The sequence below is a fragment of the Carcharhinus amblyrhynchos genome, chromosome 12 (genome assembly GCF_965287045.1).
Source record: "Carcharhinus amblyrhynchos chromosome 12, sCarAmb.v2.hapA, whole genome shotgun sequence".
In the NCBI taxonomy this organism is placed as follows: Eukaryota; Metazoa; Chordata; class Chondrichthyes; order Carcharhiniformes; family Carcharhinidae; genus Carcharhinus; species Carcharhinus amblyrhynchos.
Genome location: NC_137335.1, coordinates 15,255,653 through 15,282,033, shown reverse-complemented (window position 1 = coordinate 15,282,033; position 26,381 = coordinate 15,255,653). Strand labels below are relative to the sequence as shown.

Sequence of the window (26,381 nt, the reverse complement as noted above, 5' to 3'; positions counted from 1 at the left end):
CCCGCCCCCCAGTCAATTGGGTGTTGTCACTTCCTGCCTGAGCCCCGCCCCCGCCCGTTGGCGAGGCTGTGCGACAAGATGGCGGCGAGGCCGGGCTTGGCGAAGCCGCAGGTGGAGGTACCGGACTCGCTTTCGGCCAAATACACCGGGTCTGTAGTTAGGAAGGACCGACTGTACCGCGCGCCGATTCCCCCCCCCCCCCCCGTTCCTCATAGGGCTTGGGTGGAATTGTTGTCGATGCAGGCTCGATGGGCTGAATGTCCTCCTTCTGCACTATAGGGTTTTTATGAATCGTATTGCTATAGTCTTTACTAGGATTTCCATTCAAATCTACTGATTGTCTACAGAGAGGCTGGCGATTGAGGAGGAGAAATCCTCCGATGTGGTCCTATGGGGCATGAGTTTGTGAAGTTTTGTTCCATCGTTTTATATACGTATAAGGTATGGATCAGCACAGTGGTTAGCACTGCTGCTTCACAGCACCAGAGACCTAGGCTTGATTCCTGACTCTGGTCATTATCTGTGTGGAGTTTGCACGTTCTCCCCATGTCTGCATGGGTTTCCTCCTCATGTGGAGATGCTGGTGTTGGACTGGAGTAAGCACCGTAAGAATCTCACAATACCAGGTTAAAGTCCAACATGTTTATTCGGTACCAAATAAACCTGTTGGACTTTGACCTGGTGTTGTGAGACTTCTTACTGGGCTTCCTCCCACATTCTGAGAGACATGTTAGTTAGGTGCATTGACCTGAATGTGGCGACTAGGGGAATTTCACAGTAACATAATTACAGCATTAATGGAAGCCTTACTTGTGACTTAATAAATAAAGTATAATTAAACTTCAAGTCACCCCTCGCCCCCTATTCAAGATTCTCATGGCAGCAGGGAAGAAGCTGTTCTTGAGTCAGTTGGTGCATGACCTCAGATTTTTGATCTTTTCCCCAATCGAAGAAGGTGAAAGAAAGTAGGTGTGGTGTCCGTGAGCTGGCTGCTCTCCCGTTTTGAAGAGGAGGACGGACTGGTGGTGATTTAACCTGAGGATCACCCCACCTTAGGTGAGGGGCAAATTTACTTTGTGCAATCTGGTACAATCTATATTTCCCCTGCTTGTTCAGATTTCAATGTAGAAAAAAGATTTTCATTAAGATAGTGCCTCATGACCTTAGGAAGTTCTTTACAGTATGTTAATTTATTCTATGTAACATCACAAAGAGATCTTCCATTGTGTCAAATGGTGCTATCACTGTGCTGCATGGGATACACTAAGTCAAGATCCAGCAGCTCAAAACAGGAAATCCATGCAGTGCTGTGGGGCAGAAGCAAAATTATATACAACCCTAGTTCAATGAGATGTGTAGAACCTATATGTGAACATGTGTGGAGAGTAACACTAGATGTATCTAAAAATATCCCAGACTAGTGCAGCTGTAACATTGTGTTTTGTGCTTGCTAAACAGTGGTAGATATTGCCACGGATAGCAAAACATGACCAATAGACCAGATCAAACTCTTGTCGTCCTGCCTCAGTCTTGGTTAAAAATGTTGACATGGCAAGGAGAGTCATTAACATCGCTGTCCTTCGTGATGATACAATGCAGCACTTAAGTGCAAAAATGAGGCTAAAGCATTTGCAACCATCTAGATTCACTTTGTTGTATGGATGAATCATTTCTGCCTTCTCCACAGGTCCCCACGATCACATACCTGTCTTTTATTCAATTCATGTGACAGAAACTGTGTACTGGATACAGCTAAGATTATGGACTTATGACATTCCAGCTGTAACGCTGAAGACCTGTGTTCTACAACTAGTCATACCCCTAACTAGGCTATAACACTAACATCGAACCAATAATGTGAAAAATTGTTCACACGTTCCTATTGCAAGAAGGACAAATCCAACTGGGTCAATTTCCACCTCATAAACAAACAATGCGGAGAAAGGAATCAACAGCAGTGTTATCAAGTGGCACATTTTTCACTAATAAACTGCTTGCTGATGCCCTGTTTGTGATCCATCTGGACCACTCAACTCCAGACTACATTACAGCCTTTATCCAAAAATGGTTTGCATCTGGGTCACACTGTTACTTCATCTAATGTCAAGGCAGCATTTGACCAAATGTAGTATTGAGAAGCCCCCCATAAAACTGAAGTTCAGCAGGAAAACTCTCTGGCTGGATTCATACAAAGCAGAAAGGAAGATGGGTGTGGTAATTGGAAGCCAAACATCAAAGCTTCAGGTCATCACTGCAGGTGTTGGTCAAGGCTACATTCAGGGCCAAGCTATCTTCATCTGCTCCAACAATGACATTCCCTCCATTGTAAGGTTAGAAATGAGTCTGTCTCCTGATGATTACACTGTGCTCAACTATGTTTGCAATTCCTCTGCATGGAACAGGCCAATGTGGTAATCAGTAAGATGTGGGCAACATCTAGGCTTAGGCTGAGAAAGTGGCAAGTAATATTTGTGTCACACCAGTACTAGGCAATGACCATCTGTAATAAAAGAGCCAAACTATTTCCCCAAAACACTTGGAGGCAATGGTATTGCTGAGTGCATGAGAACACTCATCTCAAAGTCTCATCCCATCTTGACTGGAACAATGTGCTTGCCTTTCAACTCCAAAGTAATATGCTTGGATTAAATGATTTTTAAAGTTGAAGGTGTACAGATGTTGAATTAAAAAATAAATTCTATTTAACGCAATATCCTTTTGAAAACTAATTGCAGCATGGAAATTCCTTATCTGTTATTCAGATATGGCTAGGCAATTAATTTTACTACTGAAAATCTATAATAGTGATAAAGGATTTTCTCTAAAGGAAGATGGAGGCATTTGGTGGGGAGCTAGAAAAGACAGTACTTAGGCACTATATTTTCATAATGCAGGAAGGCTTTCATTGCAGAATGTGTTATGCATTTGTGAAAGGAATGAGTGAAAGATTTCTTGGACACAATTCCTGGAGTATTGCAAAAATGCACTGAATGAGTGCTGCAGGAAGGTTCCTTGTTCAAAAGCATACGTGGCAGGACTGAGGGACCCAGCATTGAGAAGTGGGAGATGGGGCTGTAAGCTCTTGCTACTGACCCTTCTATAACCCTTTCCTGCAAGATTCCTGCCATCACTTAAATCCTGCCTGGGTCACTCTGCGATCCTGGGACTCTGGTGGATGTGATTTCAGCAACAGGCACCAGCTCCCCTGGTGGCGCTGCTGGCAGCGCAGCTCTGGGTGGGTGGGTCTTTGTGTCGTTTAATGGAAAAGATGGGGCGCTTCAGCCATCAACTGGAGAGCCTGTGAGGGACCAGTGTTGCCGCCTTTGGGGAAGGCCCACTGAATTATGAGCCAGTCAGGCAATTAAGAGACCACTGGCAGGCCTTCCTTGAGATCAGGAGCCAAGGATGAGAAGGCCCACTCAGAGCTGCCAGCAGCGCCACCAGGGGAGTGGTGCTTGCTGCTGAAATCACATCCCAGGATCACAGAGTGACCCGGACCGGATTTAAGTGATGGCAGAGGGGGTTTTGCAGGATAGGGGTGTCACAGTGCCTCAGTTGGTGGCAAGGCAGAAGGTATCATGGATTTTAATGGGGTGGGGCAGGAATATAGCAGTGTCCCAATCTGCCACCATCTCACCTGATTGTGTGCTCCCCCCCCCCCCCCTCCCCACATCAGATTCACCCATGGTTTTTATTTGAAACTGCTCAGCTGTGATATCATTATTTCTGCAATTCACCTTTCCAGGGAAAATGATGAGGTTCTAAAAATATAAACGTCTGCACAAAATCCTGGCAATGAAACTTGACACACGCTTCTCTGGCCTTGAAATACTCCCAGCCAGTGTCTTCTGAGACTTGTCCCTTTTTATACAGTAATTCAGACACAACGCTAACTGCTAGTATTCATTAAGAGCTAGAGGTAGCATTAGCTTATAGAAGATCTTTAACTTACCTGGTTATTCCAATGTCAAATCATTTGACACTGTCTTTATTGTAGTTACGTCTGATCATACTGCATAACTTCATCTAAGTTGCTTTAATGTGTAGAAGTCTTAGTTTCATTATTAGCATTGATAATATGCAACATTCCATTGTTCCCACCTTTCACTGTTGGGCGGAACCGTGGCAACTTGGGTTGCTATCTGTGTGGAGTCGGCATGTTCTCCCCTTGTCTGCGTGTGTTTTCTCTGCGTACTCCAGTTTTCCCCAACAGTCCGAAAGACATGCTGATTAGGTGCATCGGCCATGCTAAATTCTCCATCCGTGTACCCGAACAGGGGCCGGAGTGTGGTGACTTGGGGAATTCCACAGTAACTTGGTTACAGTGTTAATGTAAGCCTAATTGTGACACTAATAGATGAACTGAACTCATCTCTGGATCAATGGGCCACTCAAAAGTGATTATATCTTGTACCACATGATCTTTCGGTTATGAGACCATGTAGTAGGTGGATGGGAATGTACTCTTAAGGTTCATTTTGTTCAGATAACCTTGACATAGTAGCTACTGTATGATACCGAATGCTGATTTTGGTTCTTATGTTATTAAAAAATAAATTGCCACTTTTGGCATCTCATTAAAATTGCAAGCATTGATTTTGCTGCTGACCACTTCAAGGCAGCTTGCTCCTTTAAAATAATCTGAAAAAAGAAAAAGAATAAAGACAGAGAAACAATTATTTTTGAAGGAAAACAGATTTGCAGGTGGAATTGTTGGAATGTTTTCACCATAATAGTGTGGTAGCGCTGACCTGGCTTGCTGCATTTATTTATTGAGGAAATGGATGACCTTTCGACTGTTTTACTCTCTGGGGTTATGTTCCCACACTGTAGATCCAACCATCTGTCTGCAGCAAAATGGAGTTTAGTCAGCACATTGCATCCTGTCATTTTCCAGACTGGCCACATTACAAATGCGACTGTTTATTGGCAACCCTTACCTGAGACTGTATTTTGAATAATTACTCTTTTAGAATTGATGTTAGGAAGACAAAAAAACTGGCACTTTTTTTAGCAGCCTCTTGACGTTTTGAAACCTCAGCACGGCACAGTGGTCAGCATTGCTGCCTCGCAGCACCAGGGACCTGGGTTCGATTCTGGCCTTGGTCTGTGTGGGATTTGCACATTCTCCCCGTGTCTGTATGGATTTCCCCCAGGTGCTCTGGTTTGCTCCCACAGTCCAAAGATGTGGAGGTTAGGTGGATTAGCCATGGTAAGTTGCCCTTTAGTGACTCAAGATGTGTAGGTTAGATGGATTAGCCATGTTAAGTGTGTGGGGCAACGAGGATAGAGTGGGGGGAAAGTCCTGGATAAGGTACTCTGTCAGCCAGTGCAGACTCAGTGGGCTGAATGGTCTCTTTCCGCACTGTAGGGATTCTATGATTTCAGAAATGCATTGACATCATTTTACAAACAAAAACACTTGGGCATCAAGGATATATTTTCCACCCATTGACTATGTGGAAATGCAGCCCTAATTTTTAGTACTTAATCTTTTGCCCTTGGAATCTTTACGTCTTATTGATATATTAATGATGAATGTTAAAAAATTGTAAGATTTGAAAACCCATGATTTCAAAAGGGTTCATAGAATCATGGAACCCCTACAGTACAGAAGGAGGAATTATGGTCGGTACAGACTTGACGGGCTGTATGGCTGCGTTCTGTACTGTAGGGATTCTACAATGATCATTCCAAAGGAAGAAAAAGCAATGCAGAGGTTGAAGGAGGGAATTCCAGAGTGCTAAGGCCTTGCCATGTGAAAGCAGAGACACCAATGGTGGAACAATTAGAATCAGGGATGCTCAGGAGGCCAGAATTGGAGAAGCACAGGTATCTCTGGAAGGCTGTAGGACTTTAGAGTATTGCACAGATAGGGAGGGACAAAGTCATTGAGGGATTTTAATTCAAGAATCCAGATTTTTGTAACTGGGGAGCAAAGTACATCAAGAATAGGAATGATAAATGAACAGGATTTGGTGCAAGTTAGGACATGGCAGCAGAACTTTGAAGTTTACTGTAGGTAGAAAATGGGAGGCCAGCCAAGAGTGCATTGGAATAGTCAAGTCTAGAGCTAGCAAAATCTCCAGCATAGATTTCTTTGTCAGTACGCAGAACAGAATGCTCAAGCTAATTAACTCAGTCTGATTTTGTTTTTTACTTGCGAGATTTTATAACTGTTAAAGTTAGTACTTAATTGACATTTATGTTTTCAAAATCAATGTAATAAATTATGGTCAAAGTGCAGTAATTGTTATGTAGGCACAGAGAGATATCTTGCAATCCCTGTGAGATGCAAGAAGCAATTAATCCAGTTTTGGTGTTGATTGAGAGAGAAATGTTTCCCAGGGTGTGAGAGGTTTGTGTTATTCCAGCGATAGTAAAAGGTCTGACAACACCAGGTTTAAGTCCAACTGATTTATTTGATAGTAAATTCACTAGCTTTCGAGTTACCCTCTTTGTCAGGTGAAGAGGGTAACACGAAAGCTGACGAAAGTTCACCTGACGAAGAGGGTAACTCGAAAGCTAGTGAATTTACAATCAAATAAATCAGTTGGACTTAAACCTGGTGTTGTTAGACGCTTTACTGTGTTTACCCCAGTCCAACGCCGGCATATCCGCATTAATCCAGCGATGCCATGGGATCATTTATATCTAACTGAATTGGGGTTTTAGTTTAGCATCTCCGCTCAAAGACAGGCACCAGCAACTATGGAGGACTTCCTTAGTTCTACATCAATGTTTCAACCTAGCCTATGCTCAAATTCTGAAATGGAGCAACCTTCTAAATCTGAGGCATGAATAACATTATCTTAGAGATGCGGACATTCCAATGTGAGCGGGTTTCATTGAGCATTTCACTCAGCTCTGTGGCAATTATGGCTGGAATTCTCTGACCTTGCCTGCGGCTGGGACTCTCTGGTCCAGCTGAAGTGAATGGAGTTTTGGCTGAGCGCCAAAAATCTGTGTTCTCGCTTGCAGCAGTGGCGAGATGCACAAGACCAGATAATTCCAACCTATATCTTTTCAGGCCCATAGCTTGAAACATTTCTGCTATTTGCTCAGGCTGTTGTCCTGGAATTCAAATGGATGTCCGATCACTAGCAACAGCCGTGTATCTATAATCGCTGTAAGGAATACTTAAATTTATGTAAAATACTTAAATTTACTTAACTCCTCTGAGCACTTTCTAGCCAACTTTTTGAAATGTAGTCACTATGTTGGAAAACAATCAATACGTGCTCAGCAAGGTCCCAAAAACAACAATGTGATAATGACCTGTTTCAGTCATGTTGATTGATCCGGTCCCCCCCTTGCACTTTTGGATAGTGTGGGAACTTTTGCATCCGCCTGAGCCAGATGGGACCTCAGTTTAATGCTGTCTACCTCATATGTCTACTTCATCATCCTGGGCATCTCTGAGTGTGTCCTCTATTGTTGCTGAATCAGGCAATTTTGTGAAATTGGTCAAATTTATTTTGTAAAGAACCCACATAACCTTCTGGCAGAGAAAAATTTCACCACTCTGTAACGGGCTGAACTTGAACACAGGTCCACATATATCAGAGCAGAAATGTGCAAAATCAGAATTTGTTTAATGCTTTCAATTTTGCAATTACATGCACATGCCATTGCACATTATATTGAACAGCAGCATGTTTCAGTTGGGATGATGGTATGGAATATACTATAGATTTTGTTCTTTGCTGCACTTTCCCATCACAGAAGTCCACTGCATTTGCCAGTAAAATAACATCAGTCATTTGAGAGATCTGTCAGTTATGTTAAAATTGCAGGAAATACTTCTGTGTGATCCTAAGATTATACAAAATGAAAAAAATTATGCTAGATTCTTGCATTCTGTAGCTGTGTATCCTGGCTGACATTCATTTCTCTTTCCAGGTCATTTGCATACTTCACTGTGAAAGATCGACTTCCACAAATCCTGACTAAGGCTATTGACACAGTGCATCGGAATATGGAGAACTTTCTTCAGAAATATGGACAGGTGGGTTGAAATATAATTTTACGAATATTGGCTTTGGAAGGGGGACAGAATGAATACACAAGAATTTGGAGCAGCAGTGGGCCATTTGGCTCATCCAGCCTGCTCCACTACTCAATAAGATCATGGCTGATCTGATTCTGACCTCAACTCCCCTTTCTTGTCTGTTCCCCATTCCCATTAAGTCCACTATTGATCAAAAATCTAACTCAGCCTTGAATATATTCAACTACCCAGTTTCCACTGTGCTGCCTAATTCTAGACTTCCCGAAGAAGGGAAAATCCTCTCGGCAGCCACTGTGTCAAGCCCCCTCAGGATCTTCTTTGTTTCAATACGATCACCCCTCATTCTTTTAAATTCAACAGATAGAAGCCGAACCTGTTCAACCTTTCGTCATAAAATTACCTCTTCATTCTGGGAATCAGTTGAGTGAAACTTGTCTGAACTGCTTGTAATGCAGTTTTATCTTTCCTTAAGTAAGGAGACCAGTACGATGACTCTAAACTTTACACAGTACTCCAGATGCTCTCTCACTAAAGTTCTATACAGTTGTAGCAACATTTGTAACGTTCGTTCCAGGTTAAGCAGCATTTCACTTGCACCTCTTTTGGTCTATTGCAGTTGCTGCTCCCAATGTGGTCTCCTCTATATCAGAGAGGCCAAATGTAGACTGAGTGATAGCTTTGCTGAGCACCTTCAGTCTGCACGCATTCAGAACCCTGACCTCCCCGTTGCTTGCCATTTTAACACATGATCCTGCTACCATGCCTACATGGTTGTCCTTGGCCTGCTGCAATGTTCCAGTGAAGCTCACTGTAAACTGGAGGAACATCATCTCATATTCCGGCTCGGCACATTGAGTTCAACAAGTTCAGATGATTAGCTCTACCCTATCTCGACCCCTTTGTTTTCATCTTATTTAGTTTTTAACTGTTCTCTACCTTTTATTTCTTTATTGCCTTCCTTTATTCTTCTCCTTCCCACGTTTTTCTGTATTTTCTCCCCCTTTTCTTAACTTTTCTCCCCCCTTCTCAATTTTACCTCTGTCCCACCCATCTTCACCTTCTCCTATATCTTCATCTGTCACAGCTTGCCCTCTGATTTCAGCTTCTCTGCTGTTTGTCCATTCACACCTTCTATTCTCTCTATGAGCTGCCATTAGCAGCCTGTCCCCTCATTTTGGTGGCTCATCCTTCATTCCCTCACCCCACAGTATAAATATCTCCCACTTTCTATGCCTTTTAGCTTTGACAAAGGGTCATCTGGACTCAAAGTGTCAGCTCTTTTCTCTCCTTACAGATGCTGCCAGACCTGCTGAAATTTTCCAGCATTTTCTCTTGGTTTCCTTACCTTTATTCTCAATTCCCCTTGCAATAAATGGCAACATTCCATTTGCTTTCCTAACCACTAGCTGTACCTGCATACTAGCATTTTGTGGTCCATGTACCCAGATCCCTCTGCACCAAGAGTTCTGCAGTCTCTATTTAAACAATGGACTGCTTTTTTTTATTTTTATGCCAGGTGGACAAGTTCACATTTTCTCACATTATACTCCACTTGCCAAATTTTTGCCCACTCACTTAACCTGTCTAAATGATTTTGTAGACTTTACAGTGCCAACTTAATTTCCCACTTATCTCTGTCATCAGCAAATTTGCCGACCGTACATTCGGTCCTTTGATACCAAACATGATGTAAATTTAAAATGCTAAATTAAGTGGACAGATTGCATAAACTTGTTTTATATTCCTTGGTGTTCAGAAGGATTAGGGTTGAACTTAGCAAGGTGTTTGAAATTATTAAAGGACTTGTTGGAGCCGATACACAGAAAGCTTTTCCCATGTTGAAGGAATCCTGACCAAGTGGTCATAATCTCAACATTATAGCTGGCATTTAGGAGTGAAATCAGGGTGCGTGTTTTCACACAAAGTGGAGTGAAATCTGGAACTTGATTCCCCTCATGGTTGTGTGTGCTTGGCTAACTGAAATTTTCAAGACTGAAATTGTTAGATTTTTGTCAAGTAGGGATAAGGAGAGAATGTAGTTAAATGGAATCATGGTGAAGATAAGCCATTCTCTAATTGAATGGCAGAATGGATTTGACAGTCCAATTTTATGTTCTTACGAATGTTGGCCAAGATGCTCTGCAATTCTTCAAAAAGACCTTGGCATCCTTAACATCCATCTGAACAAGTAGACTGGCCCTCACTTTAATATCTCATTTGCAAGATATCCTATGACAGTGCAGTATTAGAGGTCAATCTACATTTTTTCACTCAATTGTCAGACTGGGGCTTGAACTTTCTAACTCCCATTAAAAGTGTTAGCACTGAACTATAGTGAAAATCTAACTTGAATAATGGAATTTAGTTAGAGATCTGTTCCTTGTTCTCCTCTAATATCAGGAAATCTCTGATCGCAAGATCATGAGAAATAGAAGGAGTAGGCCTTTCAACTCCTTGAGCCTGCTCTGTCATTCATTGAGATCATCACTGATCTGATAGTGATCTTAGCCCCACTTTTTTGTCTGCCTCCCATAACCTCTGGCTCCCTCTGCAGCCCATAAAACATAGCAGTCATCCCAATGGGAATAATAAATAAGCATTGATGTAGCAGTTAAAGTTTAAAAAAATTGGTTTAAAAGAGAATATTGAATGAAGCTTGTTGGAACACAACTAGTACAAACCTAATGGGTGAAATGCTGTTTTCCTATGGGTGTGGCATGGTGGCATAGTGGTTAGCACTGCTCCCTCACAGCATCAGAAACCCGGATTGGATTCCTGGCTTGGGTCACTTTGGTGTGGAGTCTGCATGTTCTCCCCATGCCTGCATGGGTTCCCTCTGAGTGCTCTGGTTTCCTCCCACAGTCTGAAAGACATGGTGGTTAAGTGAATTGGTCATGCTAAATTCTCCCTCAGTGTACCAGAACGGGCACCAGAGTGTGGTGACGAGGGGATTTTCACGGTAATTTCATTGCAGTGTTAATGTAAGCCTACTTGTAACAACGATAAATAAACTTTAAAACTATTGTGCAGTGTGATTACTTGGCTATATGTTATCTAAAGCAGTGGGATTAATATGCTATCATCATTTCTCTGCTCGTTTGGGTGGAATGATCAGGTTTTGCAAGAAATAGTTAAACTATAACTTGTTTTAAAATGACCATATAAAAATGTTAGTTTTATTTTGTATTGTATTTCTCAAAGAATAACATGCTAATTTGTGATGATTTTGTCTGAATGTGTTTTGCCTGAATGTATCTCAGATAATGCTGTGTGTTTTTCTAGGAAGGTGTGGAGGCAGAAAAAAGAGCCATCTTCCTTATGTCTAAGTTACGGAATGAGCTGCAAACTGACAAGCCAGCACTACCTCTTACAGATGGATTACCTGATGCTGACCTGTGGAATGAATACCTGGAACACCAACAGGCTAAACTGGATCCAGGTGAAAGCCCCAGCTGGTTTAAATCAGCCTGGCTGTACATGGAGTGTTACATGTACCGTCGCATTCATGAGTCACTACAGCTCAAGTGAGTGAAGCAATTTGTTGAAAAATAAATTTAAAAGTTTTAAAAACTTACATAACTTTTCATTTGAAAAAATTGGGTAGGACTTTCTGGCCACACTCGCCCCAAGGCTGGGAAATCCTACCCGCGGTCAATGGACCTTTGCATAGTCTGTGTTTTGCCCACTACGATTCCCGTGGCAGGCAGGATGGGAAAATTTTGCCCATCATGTCTAGAATATAAAGATCTGAAGATGGAAATTGCATTCGTATGGTGTCTTTGCAACACTTTTGAATGTTTTTATTACCTTGTTCTCCCATTTTTAAAGATTTGTGTATCTGAAATCCTAAGTTGCTCTGTTTGTAAAGTTTTCCCATTGAGTTTGTACAAACTCTTCTTCCCTAAACATATCACCTTTTCTTTCTATTCATTAAATTTCATCTGCCATCAATCTACTCAATTGACTGATCTTTATCCTTCTGAAGTCATGCCCTGTTCTCTTAATGCACAGTAAGAAGTCTCACAACACTAGGTTAAAGTCCAACGTGTTTATTTGAAACCACGAGCTTTCGGAGTGCTGCTCCTTCATCAGGTGAGTGAAACTCTAGTATGGCACTCACCTGATGAAGGAGCAGTGCTCCAGGGGTGGCATGGACAAGTTGGGCCGAAGGGCCTGTTTACATGCTACAAACCTCTATGACTTTAACTTGATGTTATGAGACTTCTTACTGATTTTTCTATTTATTAGTGTCACAAGTAGGCTTACATCAACACTGCAGTGAAGTTACTGTGAAAATCTGCCTGAAGTAGGGAAAGGATTAATGGATTTTGTACCTAGAATATGTCACAAACAACCCTTCATCATGACTGATCTTCTCAAGCTTATACTGCTCCTGGGAGTAATATAAGTTATTTGTTCATGTGTTACATGCTTTAACTCTCGTTTTTACAAAGGCAGATGGTTTAATGCGGCTATTATTTTGTAGACTTTGCAAATCTGATCTATTTGTGTTAGTTGGACATCGTTACACAGATGATAGTTCACGATACTGGCTTTTGACAGCTGCTGATGGCAGATCGCGATACCGGCTTTTAATAGGAAGAGGCCTGCTGGGGCAGCCACAATCGCACAAGTAACTTCAAAGACAGGGATGCCGGTACTGCTGCGGAAGGGTTTTGAATCGTGATCAGATCGAAGACTGTGTCATGACTGCAGGACAATCTGGGACTGAATCACGACCAAGGAAGGAAGACCTGAAGGTCTGGCCGGAATTGGAACTTTGAATCGTGATTGCTGCTGGACCTCATAATGTATAAATGCCCACTTGTGTTTGTGTTCTATGAGAGGTCTGGTAGTCGTGGTTGGAACCAGTTTCCCCCAAAACTCTGGAATAAATGCTAGAGTTTTGAAATAAAAATCACTGTATTTTGACTCACTAACAGTCTCAGAGGTATTATTTTACCTACAACACTGCCCACCCCAGTCCAATGCCGGCATCTCCACATCAAAACCAATGTAACAGTTCTGTGGCATTTGCAAACGCTTGTGTCTCCGTGTTTTCTTGGTTGTGAAGATCTTTGCAATATCTTGAGGATGTAATAGGTGCCATATCTGTCTGATTGTGTAGCACCTTGGGAAGTTTCTCTATGTTAATAATGTGTGTAAATAAATATAAGCTTTTATTTTTGTTTGAACAATCCCACAAGAGATCAGCAAGAATCAATGATGTTAAAGATCAAGGAAATGTTGGACTTCAAACTGTAAAGTCTGTAAATTAATTTACTTTTATGTTCACTGTGTTGCAGTCCTCCCATGTGTGATTTTGATGTATTTAATGAAGCAAAGACCCAAAGTTTCTTCACATCGCAACAGGCTATCATTGTTATCTGCACCTACTTTCTAGAAATGAAAAAGAAAATAAAATGTTTTGAGGATACTCAACTCAAAGCTGAATTTCTGCTGCTCATGCAGGTAGGCCTTAAATAAATGAGTCGTGTACATATTTGTATTTATCTAGTTATTACTAAGGTTGAAGGTGGAGTGCTAATATCAGATTGTACAATGCAATAATTGATCTGTGATTCACTTGGATCTACAGACCCTTGCATTGTTGCTCAGTGCCACACAAAGTCTGTAAGGTGAAGTTTTTTAAGCATTAGGAAAGAAAGATACTTGAGTATTTTCTTATTTTCATTCAGTATCAACAAGATAGCTTCAAAGTACAAGATGCTTGCTAGAGTCAGCTTCCGGGGTTCATTTTGATGCACAGTTCACATAAACAAAATCTCACCAACACCAAAGAGAAAGTCACAAAATAAATCCTAAAAAGCAATTGTGCCACGATATGAGTGTTTGTAAAGTTATGATTAATATTGTAGATAACTGACAGCAACCACCAGATTTCTCATCTTTGTATCCTTGTAGTCATTCATATAATTTTCTTGAGGTGAAGGGGCAGCATGGTGGCACAGTGATTAGTACTGCTGCCTCACAGTGCCAGGGTTCCAGGTTCAATTCATCCTGGGTCACTGTCTGTGTAGAGTTTACACTTTCTCTCCATGTCTGCGTGGGCTTCCTCCGGGTGCTCCAGTTTCCTCCCACAGTCCAAAGATGTGTGGGTTAGGTTGATAGGCTATGCTAAATTGAACCTAGTGTCAGGGGGATTAGCAAGGTAAGTACACATATTGTTTATTAGATTATTGTTAGATAATTCAAAATTCCCAGAAAAATGCTAACTCCCAGTTGTTCATAAGAACATAAGAAATAGGAGCAGGAGTAGGCCATCTGGCCCTTCGAGCCTGCCCTGCCATTCAATAAGATCATGGCTGATCTGTCGTGGCTCAGTTCCACATTCCCGCCCTCTCCCCATAACCCTTAATCCCCTCTCTTATCAAAAACCCATCAACCCGCGTCTTAAAAATATTTAGCACAGTACTCCAGCTGCAGCCTCACCAATGCCCTATGCAGCTGCAGCAAGACCTCCCTACTTTTATATTCAATCTCCCTCGCTATGAAGGCCAGCATCCCATTCGCCTTCCTGACCACCTGCTGCACCTGCAAGCTGGGTTTTTGCAACTCATGCACAAGGACCCCGAGGTCCCTCTGCACCGTCGCCTGCTGCAGTTTTTCTCCATGTAAGTAATAATCCTTCCTACCATTATTCCTACCAAAGTGGACCACCTCGCACTTGCCAACATTAAATTCCATTTGCCAGTTCCTGGCCCATTCGCCCAGCCTATCTAGATCCTTCTGCAGACTCTCCACACCCTCCGCGCAATTTGCCTTTCCACCAATCTTGGTGTCATCAGCAAATTTCGACACCATACACTCGGTTCCCTCCTCCAGATCATCTATATAAATGGTAAATAGCTGAGGCCCCAGGACCGACCCCTGAGGCACTCCACTAGTCACCAACCGCCAATCCGAATAGCACCCATTGACCCCCACTCTCTGCCTCCTATTTGACAACCAGTCCTCTATCCACGCTAACACCCTACCCCCAACTCCATGTGCCCTGACCTTCTGCAATAACCTCTTGTGAGGTAACTTGTCAAACGCCTTCTGAAAATCAAGAAAGGCCACATCCACCAGCTCTCCTCTATCCACCGCCCTAGACACATCCTCATAGAACTCCAGTAAATTTGTCAGACACGACTTCCCCTTAACAAAACCGTGCTGCGTCTGCTCTATCAAGCAATTCCCCTCAAGATGCCTCGCTATTTCCTCCTTGATGACGGATTCTAACATTTTACCCACAACAGACGTTAAACTAACCGGCCTATAATTCCCCGCCTTTTGCCTGGCACCCTTCTTAAACAACGGCTTAACATTAGCCGCTTTCCAATCTTCTGGCACTTCCCCGGAATCCAGCGACGTCTGGAAAGTAACCACCAAGGCATCCACTATCACCTCCGCCATTTCAAAACAGTTAACCGTGAATAAATTATTTATCAACACCACTGAAATTTATCTTTTGTAATTTCAGAAAGAATATGGAAAATCAGCAGGAATAGGGCCTTGGTGGGATTGTGGTTGGTACAGACTTGATGGGCTGAATGGTCTCCTGTACTGTAGGGTTGTATGATTCTATTATAGATGCATTTTTATATGATTGCATGTATCTGTATACATCCATTTGCCGTCATTTCTATGCTTTGTAACAATCTTGTCACTATTAATCTATTATTGGCTGCTTAGTTATTAGGGATCAGTCAGACTTTTCCTACCCCTGTGTTCAAGGCATCTGCCAAAGATGCTACATACAGATAGAAGAGGTGAAAAGGGCAGGATACACTAAGATGCAGCGTGATAAATGCTTTACGATCTGATGCATTTTTAGTATTATTTGAAATTTTAAAAAGTGTTGCGTTTTATGCCACAGTTACAGCCACTCATATAATGGGTGCAGATTAACCCTCAGCCAATTTTTTGTCTTACTGATGTCTCCAGCTGAATTTCAAATTTGAAATTCCCAGAAAAATGCTAACTCCCACTTGTTCAAAACAGTTAACCGTGGATAAATTATCAACACCACTGAAATTTATATTTTGTAATTTGAGAAACAATCTGGAAGATCAGCAGGAGATGCTTTACTTTTCATTTCTTACAATCCCAGCTGATAACACTGGACAAGTCAGATTCTAGAGTGAAACCTGGCTTGATTAATGCTAACTTTTTTTCGAAACCATGGTGGAATGTTACTGAACTAATGGAGACTGCTGATGAACTTTTAACATAAAGAATAAAACATTTATGAAACAAGAAATGTTAACTATATTACACCAGACAAAAAGCAGAAAGATGTCCATGCCACAAGAAAATGATTCAAATCACACTAATCTGTTAGGGGCCAGACCAGAAACTCCAAGGTATATTATGAAGTTAACCTTGACCCCAACTTTTACTTTTAATTTTGGCATTTGGGTGAGCATAAGGTGTTTCATAAGAACATAAGAATCAGAACAAATTTTGTTTAAGAACATAGTTAGAATTTATTGAAATGAATTTGCATAACTTTTACCAATTAAAATACTTAAACATGACAAAGCATAATTCTTAACAACCAACAATCTCTATAGTTCCAATTTAAAGCAATATCCACATGGACATACATCCTTCTTCAGAATTAGTTAACATAAAAAACTAGTATGCTCATGTAGTGCTAGATTTCCAGCCTTATAACACTTATGAACAGAGATCCAGATAGCAGTTCCCAGAGAAGGATATATCCTCAAAACAGCAGAACTTCAGAGACGTGAACCTAGTCTCTGGCAGTTCCCAGTCTTCAGAGTCGGAGAGGGATACATCTATCTGCAGCTTCCAGAGAGCAGAGAAAGAAAGTTAATTCCTATCAGATTCCAATCTCCCCCTTCAGAGAGGGAAAAAGAGAGGCACTGTTCTTCAATTGTTCAACAACAACTCAAAGTAGCAACGAAGCTTGAATTCTGTATGTATGCCTAGCCCCACCAGTCATGTGACCTTACCTATCAATCAACCTAATCAAGTCCTACCCCTGGGGAACCAGTAAAAGCACCAGACCAGATTAAAACAAACATTCTAGCAATTAGGAGCAATTATGCTGCTACAATAACAATACTGGACTGCTGGATACAGACAAAACTGTATCAGAAATACACAAAATCTGCTAAAACATATCTTACATAGGAACATGACAAATACATTCCTTGAAGGCACAGTATCATCACAATTCCTTTACAGACACATAACCCAGTGAAGATTTACTCATCACCACCCTCACCAACAGGCTTTTCACTTGAGACTGGAAGAGTTGCCAGTGGTTTCTTCTGGTGAATTATTGTGGAGTCACGTGTAGGCCAGATCAGGTGAGGACAGCAGATTTCCTTCCCTAAAGGATATTAGTGAATAAGGTGTGACAACCAATGAATATTTTTTAAGTCGTATTTTTATTTGTATGTCTTCTTATGTTAAGGAGAGTAGAGTGTTTTCAGTTTCATGTTGGTGGGGTTATGAGTTAGAAGTTAAAGAGATTGGTAAAAAAGGGTTTGAGGTTTCATGATTTTGGGAAAAAAACACCCAAGACACCAAAACTCATAAACCCCACCAACATGAAACTGAAATCACTCTACTCTCCTTAACACAAGAAGACATATAAATAAAAATACAACTTAAAAAATATACATTTATTTGTCACATCTGGTCACTAATGTCCTTTAGGAAAGGAAATCTGCCATCCTTACCTGGTCTGGCCTACATGTGATTCCAGAGCCACAGCAATGTGGTTGATTCTCAACTGCCCTCTGAAATGTCCAAGCAAGCCATTCAGTTCAAAGGCAACTAGGGATGAGCAACAAATGCCGGCCCAGCCAGTGATACCCATGCCCCATGAATAAATTTTTAAAAATTACATTCACAATAAAGAAGTATTTTTGGAAAAGAAGCTGCATAAATAACAGATTATTACAAACAAAATTCAAAGCTGGGCAGGTAGTTATCAAATTAATGAAATACCCTGAGGCAGTCTGTCTTCGTGGATTGCAATATTGCATTCAACATAGCCTTGATATTTAACTCGATGTCTTATTAATTTATGTATATCTCAGTTGCTGTTCCAAACAGATTATCGGTGTTCTGAATTGGGATTTATTGGACAGTACTGAACGCATCACTTTGCAAATTCCCCAGGCCCAGAAAGTTCAAATAGACCAATAAATTTTAAAAAATGCACCAATGACTAATAATATACTTGGGTCTCAAGGAGCTTTCAACCATATATAACTCACCAAATACAGTTTGAACACCTTTCCATGGTTCTTCTGTCAATTAGGAATGGTAGGGAAGAGGGAAAAATTTCAAAAGGGCGCTATGGTGGCACAGTGGTTAGCACTGTTGCCTCACAGCTCCACGAGCCTGGTTCGATTCTGAGTTTGGGTCACTGTCTATGTGGAGCCTGCACATTCTCCCCGCGTCTGCGTGAGTTTCCTCCGGGTGCTCCAATTTCCTCCCACGGTCTGAATGACGTGCTGGTTAGGTGCATTGGCTATGCTAAATTCTCCCTCAGTGTATCCAAACAGGTGCTGTAGTGTGGTGAATAGGAGATTTTCACAGTAACTTCATTGCGGTGTTAATGTAAGCCTGCTTGTGACACTAATAAATAAACTTTAAATTTTAACAAGTGATCTTTTAAGGTGTTCTAAGTCCATTTATGATATCAACCATTTTTTGAAAAGATGTGGGCCAAGTGGAATGTCCATTTGTGATGCTTCTGATTACAAATCACTATTTTCATATTTCTGAGGCATCATGGCAATAAACATGCCCTATTAAAAATTGATTTTCCTTAACATTTTCTCACTGCAGTATTCAATTTTTTTTAAATGAATACAAATTTTAGGTCATGCTCCAGTTTCCACCCACAGTCCAGAGATGTGCAGGTTAGATGGATTGGCCATGCTAAATTGCCCCTCAGTGTCAGGGGGACTAGCTAGGGTAAATGTATGGGGCTATGAGGATAGGGCCTGGGTGGGGTTGTGGTCGGTGCATACTTGATGGGCCGAATGGCATCCTTCTGTGCTGTAGGATTCTATGATTCACTGTCACCTGCTTTTATTGAGTTGTCATGATGTGGGTATGCCAGCGTTGGACTGGCGTAAACACAGTAAAAAGTCTGACAACACCAGGTTTTAGTCCAACCTATTTATTTGATAATATACTCACAAGCTTTCGGGGTTAGTCCCTTCGTCAGGTGAATGGAGAGTTCTGGCCTCAGACATAGCATATAAAGCACAGACAGTTTAGAGATTACTGATTAGAATGCGAATCCTTACACCTAACCTGCTGTTCAAGACCTGAAGTGGCTGATAATGTGGCTGATAGTGCTCCTTCCACTCACATTATCAGCCACTTCAGGTCTTGAACAGCAGGTTAGGTGTAAGGATTCGCATTCTAATCAGTAATCTCTAAACTGTCTGTGCTTTATATGCTCTGTCTGAGGCCAGAACTCTCCATTCACCTGACGAAGGGACTAACCCCGAAAGCTTGTGAGTATATTATCAAATAAATAGGTTGGACTAAAACCTGGTGTTGTCAGACTTTTTACTTTATTGAGTTGCACAGTATTAAATCAAGGATCACTTCAAAGTGAATATTTTCACTGTCATTCCTGTGTCTTGTCATCTTCGTCAGAAGGAAGTATATTCTTAATGTGCGAAATAATGTTTCTGCAGTTATTGTGGACACTTCGTCAACGTTTTAACTCCCTGTGCTGTGAGAAGCAAATATTGGTAGCTTATAATGTTATTTTTTAAATCTAGGTTGCACTGTGGGGAAACAGATGTGACCTTTCCATTTCTGGCGGCCAGGACAACTCTCAAAAGCTCAATCCACTAATGTCTCTGGAATCTCTGAAGCCCTACATCCTGGTAGATGATGCTGAAATTGTTTGGGAACTCCTCATTAACAGCAAGCGAAACAAAACCTCAAAAACAACATGCTCCCGAATAGATATTGTCCTTGACAATTCAGGATTTGAGCTGGTGACAGACCTGATACTGGCGGATTTTCTCATTACCTCACAACTGGCCAACGTGATTCATTTTCATGGCAAAAGCATGCCTTGGTTCGTTTCGGATACAACCAAGGAAGATTTTGATTGGACACTGAAGCAGATGCAGGCAGCCAATCATGCGCATTTGTCCAGATGCGGTGTGATGTGGGAAAATAATATGAAGCGAGGTATTTGGGTTTATCACGATCATCCTTTCTGGACCCTCCCTCACGAGTTTTGTGACATGCCTCTGGTTGCACATGACCTGTATGCTGAATTGCAGAAGTCAAATTTGATCTTTTTCAAGGGAGACCTGAACTATAGGAAACTAACAGGGGACAGAAAGTGGAGCCATACTGTTTCCTTTGACACCGCCCTACGTGGATTTCAACCAGCACCACTTTGTAGCTTGAGAACACTGAAAGCTGACATTCAGGTTGGCTTAAAGCCTGAACAAGGTGAACAGCTGGCAGCCTCTGATGCAGAATGGATGATCAGTGGACGATATGCCGTGATTCAGTTCAGTAACTCTCACCAAAAATAATGCTTACAAAGCTACCTGCACAGTGTATCAGCCAGTCTGTCTCGTTGATCATTGGGCTGCTCTGTAACAGTCAGCTTGCTTCTTTATTGTTTACAGAACACATACTGATCTTAAGAATGTTATGGTCTAAGAATTTTATAATTTAGATTTTTGAGGCAGGCGGGAGTGAAGGGGGCTTTATTTCAGGAATGTTTTATGAAAATAGCAGAATCTACCTGGACGTAATCTGCAGAAAACAAAATGTCTTTATGTAAAACTGAAGTGCTACTCTAGTGTCACTAATATATGATTAACGACAAATCATTTTAATATCAGTTCCTTGTGAAATATGTGTTCATTCAAAATTAAAATGATTGCTGGAGGTGACATGACATATGCTTTTATTTCAAGCATTTTTGTAAACATTTAGCAGATACTGGGGTGATCAACAAGTAAGTATTCAAATAGAATTAGAGTGAAATGTATATTGGCTTCTTTCCTACGTGAACTGATAAATGACTGCAAAAGGTGTATCACCATGTATACCTGTTTTAACATATAACCTTTTAGGATGAAGAACACAATTGTACCAGACTATGGAGTTGTTTTAACCTCTGAGAAACAGTATGATCAAATCAGCTACTCATTTTACACTCTCAGTTCAGTGGAAAGTAAAATCAGGCAGCGTGTAAAATGGCTGCCTAATCTAATCACGCGAGTTACCCACTAGATGGATTCATAGTAAAACCACTTTCTGCGACACTGCTTATGGTGTATTGAAGGTCTGAAAATCGTTTGGCTTATGAATCATGTGTTAAATCATCCGCAAGGCTATTTAAACAGCAGTGGTTCACAGTAACAATTATACAGGGCCTTGATGAGGCCACACCTAAGTGTTATGTGCAGTTTTGGTCTCCTCTTCTGAGGAAGGATGGTCTTGCTCTCGAGGGAGTGCAGCGGAGGTTTACCAGGCTGATTCTGGGGGTGGTGGGCTGATGTATAAGGTGAGATTGATTAGGATTGTTTTCGCTGGAGTTCAGTCGAATAAGGGAGGGATCTCATACAGACTTATAACGTTCTAACAGAACTAGACAGAGTAGATGCAGGAAGGATATTCCTGATGGTGAGGAATCCAGAACCAGGGATCACAATCTGAGGATTCAGGGTAGACCATTTAGGATAGAGGGGACATTTCTTCACCCAAAGAGTGGTGAGCTTGTGGAATTCATTAACACAGGAAGTAATTGATGCCAATACATTGAATGGATTCAAGAGGGGACTGGAAATAGCACTTGGGACAACCAAAGATTATGGGGAGAAAGCAAGATTAAATTATTGAGTTGGATGATCAGCCATGATCATAATGATGGACTAGGCTCAAAGGGCCAAATGGCCTCCACCTGCTCCTATCTTCTATGTTTCCATGTAACACAGCAAATTGAACACGACAATCCATCACATGGTGACACAAGATAAACTGAGATCTTAGCAGTACCGCAAGATACGTGCTCTCACAGATCTTAATACTGTAAAGCTATTTGCTGACTAATGAGATGGAATTACTCTTGTTCTTCCCTCCTGGACATTGCAGTAGGATACTGATGTTAAAAAAAAAACTAGGGCAGACTTGTTTCCATTAACATAATACATGCAAAACACTGAATAATTTCCATATTTCACTGTTAAAACAATTGACTGTATATTTCAATAAATTTAATTAATAAATAAAAATAATAAAAAATAAAATAAAAATAAATGAAACATCCATGACTGATTTTCATGGATGGCCTTCAATCTCATCCCAGCCTCATTGTTGCAAAACTCAGCCTGCTGGTCTTTTTGTATGCTGTCTGCCTTGAACTACCCAGCTTGTACTGCTGCGATTCAAAGTATCGCAGACAGATTCTGACATCAGCTGAGGCTCAACTATAGTCAATACATTAACATTCTTTCCAAAGGAAAGTTTCCCTTTTATGTTTTATGCCGCTTTCCCTGAATTGTATCTTTCAAGTGTTCATATTTTAATACATAAATTGTCTATAGTTTTCTAACTGTCTTCCAATACTGCCAGCCTTTTGCTCACTGCTCTCAAGTGCTAGGACATAGAGGCTAAACTTGATTCTTCAATATAAATCCCTTCGAGACTATCCTGTTGGTTTGCCAAGCAGTCAGATTATTCGCCTGGATTTTGTGTACAGCAGCAGTGACAGCACTTGCCATTGATCTGAAAGAAAGCTGTTTGCAAGGATCCAGCAGTCCCTGTGGCATGGATTTCAGCTTTCCTGATGTTACTTTGAATCTGGTTTCTGGTGAAATATTTCTCTCCTATAATGTTTTCTCTTTGTTCACTCTCTGGCCTCTTCCCTTTTATTTTAGACCAATTTATCCTCCTGCCCCTCCCTGTGCAGCACGTTGACACAGTGGTTAGCACTGCTGCTTCACAGCACCAGGGACCTGGGTTCAATTCCTGGCTTGGGTCACTGTCTGTGTGGAGTCTGCATGTTCTCACCGTGTCTGCGTGGGTTTCCGCTGTGTTCTCCGATTTCCTCCCACACTCCAAAAGAAATGCTGGTTAGGCTAAATTCTCCCTCCGAGTAACCGAGCAGGCACCAGAGTGTGGCGACTCGGGGATTTTCACAGTAACTTCATTGCAATGTTAATGCAAGCCTACTTGTGACACTAAGTAATAAACTTTATTTGCTGTTATTAGAACTTAAGAACAAGAAACAGCAGCAGGGTTAGGTCATATGGCCCATCGTGTCTACTCTGCTATTGTCCAGTGGAGCTTATTTGAACCGCTTCCAAAGGAAATAGAATCTTTTTTAGGTATGGAAACCAAAACCCTACACCAGGTTTGTCTGCATTGCAGCCTGCGGAGCTCTTCATTGTCATCTGATGCTGAAATTTCAGTAAGATGGGTCAGTGAGTTCGAAGATTTCTGCAGGGAACTCCTCCTCCAGTCTGCTATTCTCCTGCCATTGACAGGCTCAACAGTGAGCCTATCAGCAGCAAACATGACTCAGAAACATGACTGTGATTGGAGGGTCAATAAGCATCTATGAATGTGTATGTGATGTTCGAGGCACTGGGACACACAGGGCCCCTGATTACCATGCATTCCAGTGGCGCTGGCTGCTTTCCCCCAGGTGACTTTCATAGAATTCTCAACAGTGCAGATGGAGGCCATTTGGCCCATCGAGCCTGCACTGACAACAATCCCAACAAGGCTGGGATTGTGGGAGGAAACCCACGCAGACATGGGGAGAATGTGCAAACTCCACACACACTGACCCAGGCCAGGAATCGAACCCAGGTTCCTGGTGTTGTGAAGCAGCAGTGCTAACCACTGTGCTACCCTAGTTCCTCAAACAGTTCCCACTGTTCATCCCAGCATGCCTGCATTCTCCTGTTTCTTGATGGGCATTGTGTGCCACCATGCCAGAGAGTATTATAAAGGTTATAATAACAGGACACTTAGAAACTATCAATGGGATTAGACAAAATCAGCATGGATTTATGAAAGGGCAATCATGTTTGACAAACCCACTGGGGTTTTTTGAGGACATAATTTCCAGAATTGATAAGGGTGGCCCAGTGGTTAGCACTGTGGCTCTGTGCCAGGGACTCAGGTTCAATTTTGGCAATGGGTAACTGTTTGGAGTTTGCATATTCTCCCCGTGGCTGCATGGGTTTCCTCTGGGTGCTCCGGTTTCTCCCATTCTCCAAAGATGTGGGAGTTAGGTAGATTGGCCATGCTAAATTGCCTCTTAGTTTCCAAAGATGTGCAAGTTAGGGGCAATAAACATGATAAATGTATGAGGTTGCAGGGATAGGGCAGGGGTTGGGCCTGGGTAAAATGCTCTTTTGAAGAGTTGGTGCAGACCTGATGGGCTGAATGATCTCCTTCTGCAGTGTCAGGATTTTATGGATGTATTTGAATTTTCGGAAAGCTTTTGATAAAGTTCCACATAAGAGGTTAGTGTGCAAAATCTAAAGTGCACAGGATTGAGGGTAACAAACTGACATGGATTGAGAATTGGTTAGCAAACAGGAAACAGACAGTAGGAATAAATGGATTCTTTCAAAGTGGTAGGCGGTGACTAGTGAAGTCCTGCAGGGATCAACGCTTGGGTCCCAGCTATTCACAATATACTTCAATGATTTGGATGTGAAACAAAATGTAATATTTCCGAGTTTGCTAATGACACCAAACTTGGTGGGAATGTGATTACGGAGGAGGATATTAAAAAAGCTTCAAGATGATGTAGATAAGTTGAGTGTGTGAATAAATACACACCAGATGCAATATAATGTGGATAAATGTGAAGTTATCCAATTAGAACGGAGAAACATAATGGCAGAGTATTACTTAAATGGTGATGGATTGGGAAATGTTGATGTATAAAGGGACTTGGATATCCTAGTATACCAGTCATCAAAAGCAAGCATGCAGGCACAGCAACCAGTTAGGTAGGCAAATGGTATGTTAGCCTTCATTGCGAAAGAACTTGAGTACAGAAGCAAGGATGTATTACTGCAGCTGTACAGGGCCCTGGTGAGACCACACCTAGAATATTGTGTTCCCTTTTAGTTCACTTAGAATCATAGAATCATGAAAGTGCAGAAGGAGGCTATTTTGGCCTTCAAGTCGGCACCATCCACCCAGGCCCTATCCCTGTAACCCCACATATTTACCCTGCTAATCCCCCTGACACCAAGGGACAATTTACCTTGACCAATCCACCTAACCTACAGATCTTTGGACTATAGGAGACAAGCAGAGCACCCGGAGGAAACCCACGCACCCAGCAGCCTTTGTGTAAAAAACATGCCTCGTACATCTCCTTTAAATCTTGCCCCTCGCACCTTAAATCTATACCCCCCTAGTAGTTGAATTCCAAACTGGGAAAAAAACTTCTGACTATCCACACTGTCCGTGCCCCTCATAATCTTGTAGACTTCTATCAGGTCGCCCCTCAACCTTCGTCATTCCAGTGAGAACAAACCCAGTTTCTCCAACTTCTTATAGCTAATGCCCTCCATACCGGGCAACATCCTGGTAAATCTTTTCTGTACCCTCTCCAAAGCCTCCACATCCTTCGGGTAGTGTGGCAACCAGAATTGAACACTATGTTTGCTATTATTAGTGTTTGCTGTTGCATTTTTGATGCTCTGCCTTGTTGATTGCTCAGATTGAAACAGGTGATTTAAGGGTCAGGACACGAAAGACATATTTGTGCACCGTAGTAGATCTGGGACTGGGGGTCCTTATGGCACATCATTGCTATGGGATAGGAGATACTTCAAGTGTTACAAATTTTCCAAGGGATTGCAATTGATCATGGGATAATCATAGAATCTCTAAGTGCAGAAGGAAGTCATTCGGCCCATTGAGTCTGCACTGACAACAATCCCACCCAGGGCCAATTCCCGTAACCCCACATATTTAAGCTGCTAATCCCCCTGACATTAGCAACGGTTTAGCATGGTCAATCAACCTAACCCACAAATCTCTGGACTGTGGGAGGCAGTGCTGGATTTAGGCATAAGATAAACAAGCTACAGCTTAGGGCCCCACAATCCGCAGGGGCCTCACAAAATTTCAAAAGGTTTACCATGAAGAGAACATTTTAAGAGTGGATACCAGAAAAGAAAAAGAAAGCAGCAGCTTGAAGAGCAACTCAAAAAATTACCTAAAGTACTCCAGAAACAGATAAGGATCCACAAACCCAAGGTGATCAGCAAAGTCCAAAAGAATCACAGCCTAGTGACCCTGCTACTGAGGCAACACAGTCTGGAATCTCAGCTGAGGAAAACACTGG

The 26,381-nt window shown here is 41.8% G+C and overlaps 1 protein-coding gene across 2 annotated transcripts; it reads left to right on the top strand.

Annotated features, from left to right (window-relative positions):
- The first annotated feature begins 48 nt into the window (after positions 1–48).
- dcph1 (damage control phosphatase 1) lies at positions 49–20,946 on the top strand. 2 transcript variants are annotated; one of them, XM_080200100.1, is made up of 5 exons: positions 49–117; positions 7,903–8,008; positions 11,294–11,535; positions 13,318–13,483; positions 19,804–20,946. In XM_080200100.1, the coding sequence occupies exons 2-5, from the start codon at positions 7,979–7,981 to the stop codon at positions 20,578–20,580; spliced, it is 1,215 nt and encodes a 404-aa protein (XP_080056226.1). In that variant the 5' UTR covers positions 49–117; positions 7,903–7,978; the 3' UTR covers positions 20,581–20,946. The 2 variants fall into 2 exon arrangements, with proteins under 2 accessions (XP_080056226.1, XP_080056225.1); XM_080200099.1 differs by having other exon boundaries at positions 57–149.
- Positions 20,947–26,381: the final 5,435 nt, after the last annotated feature.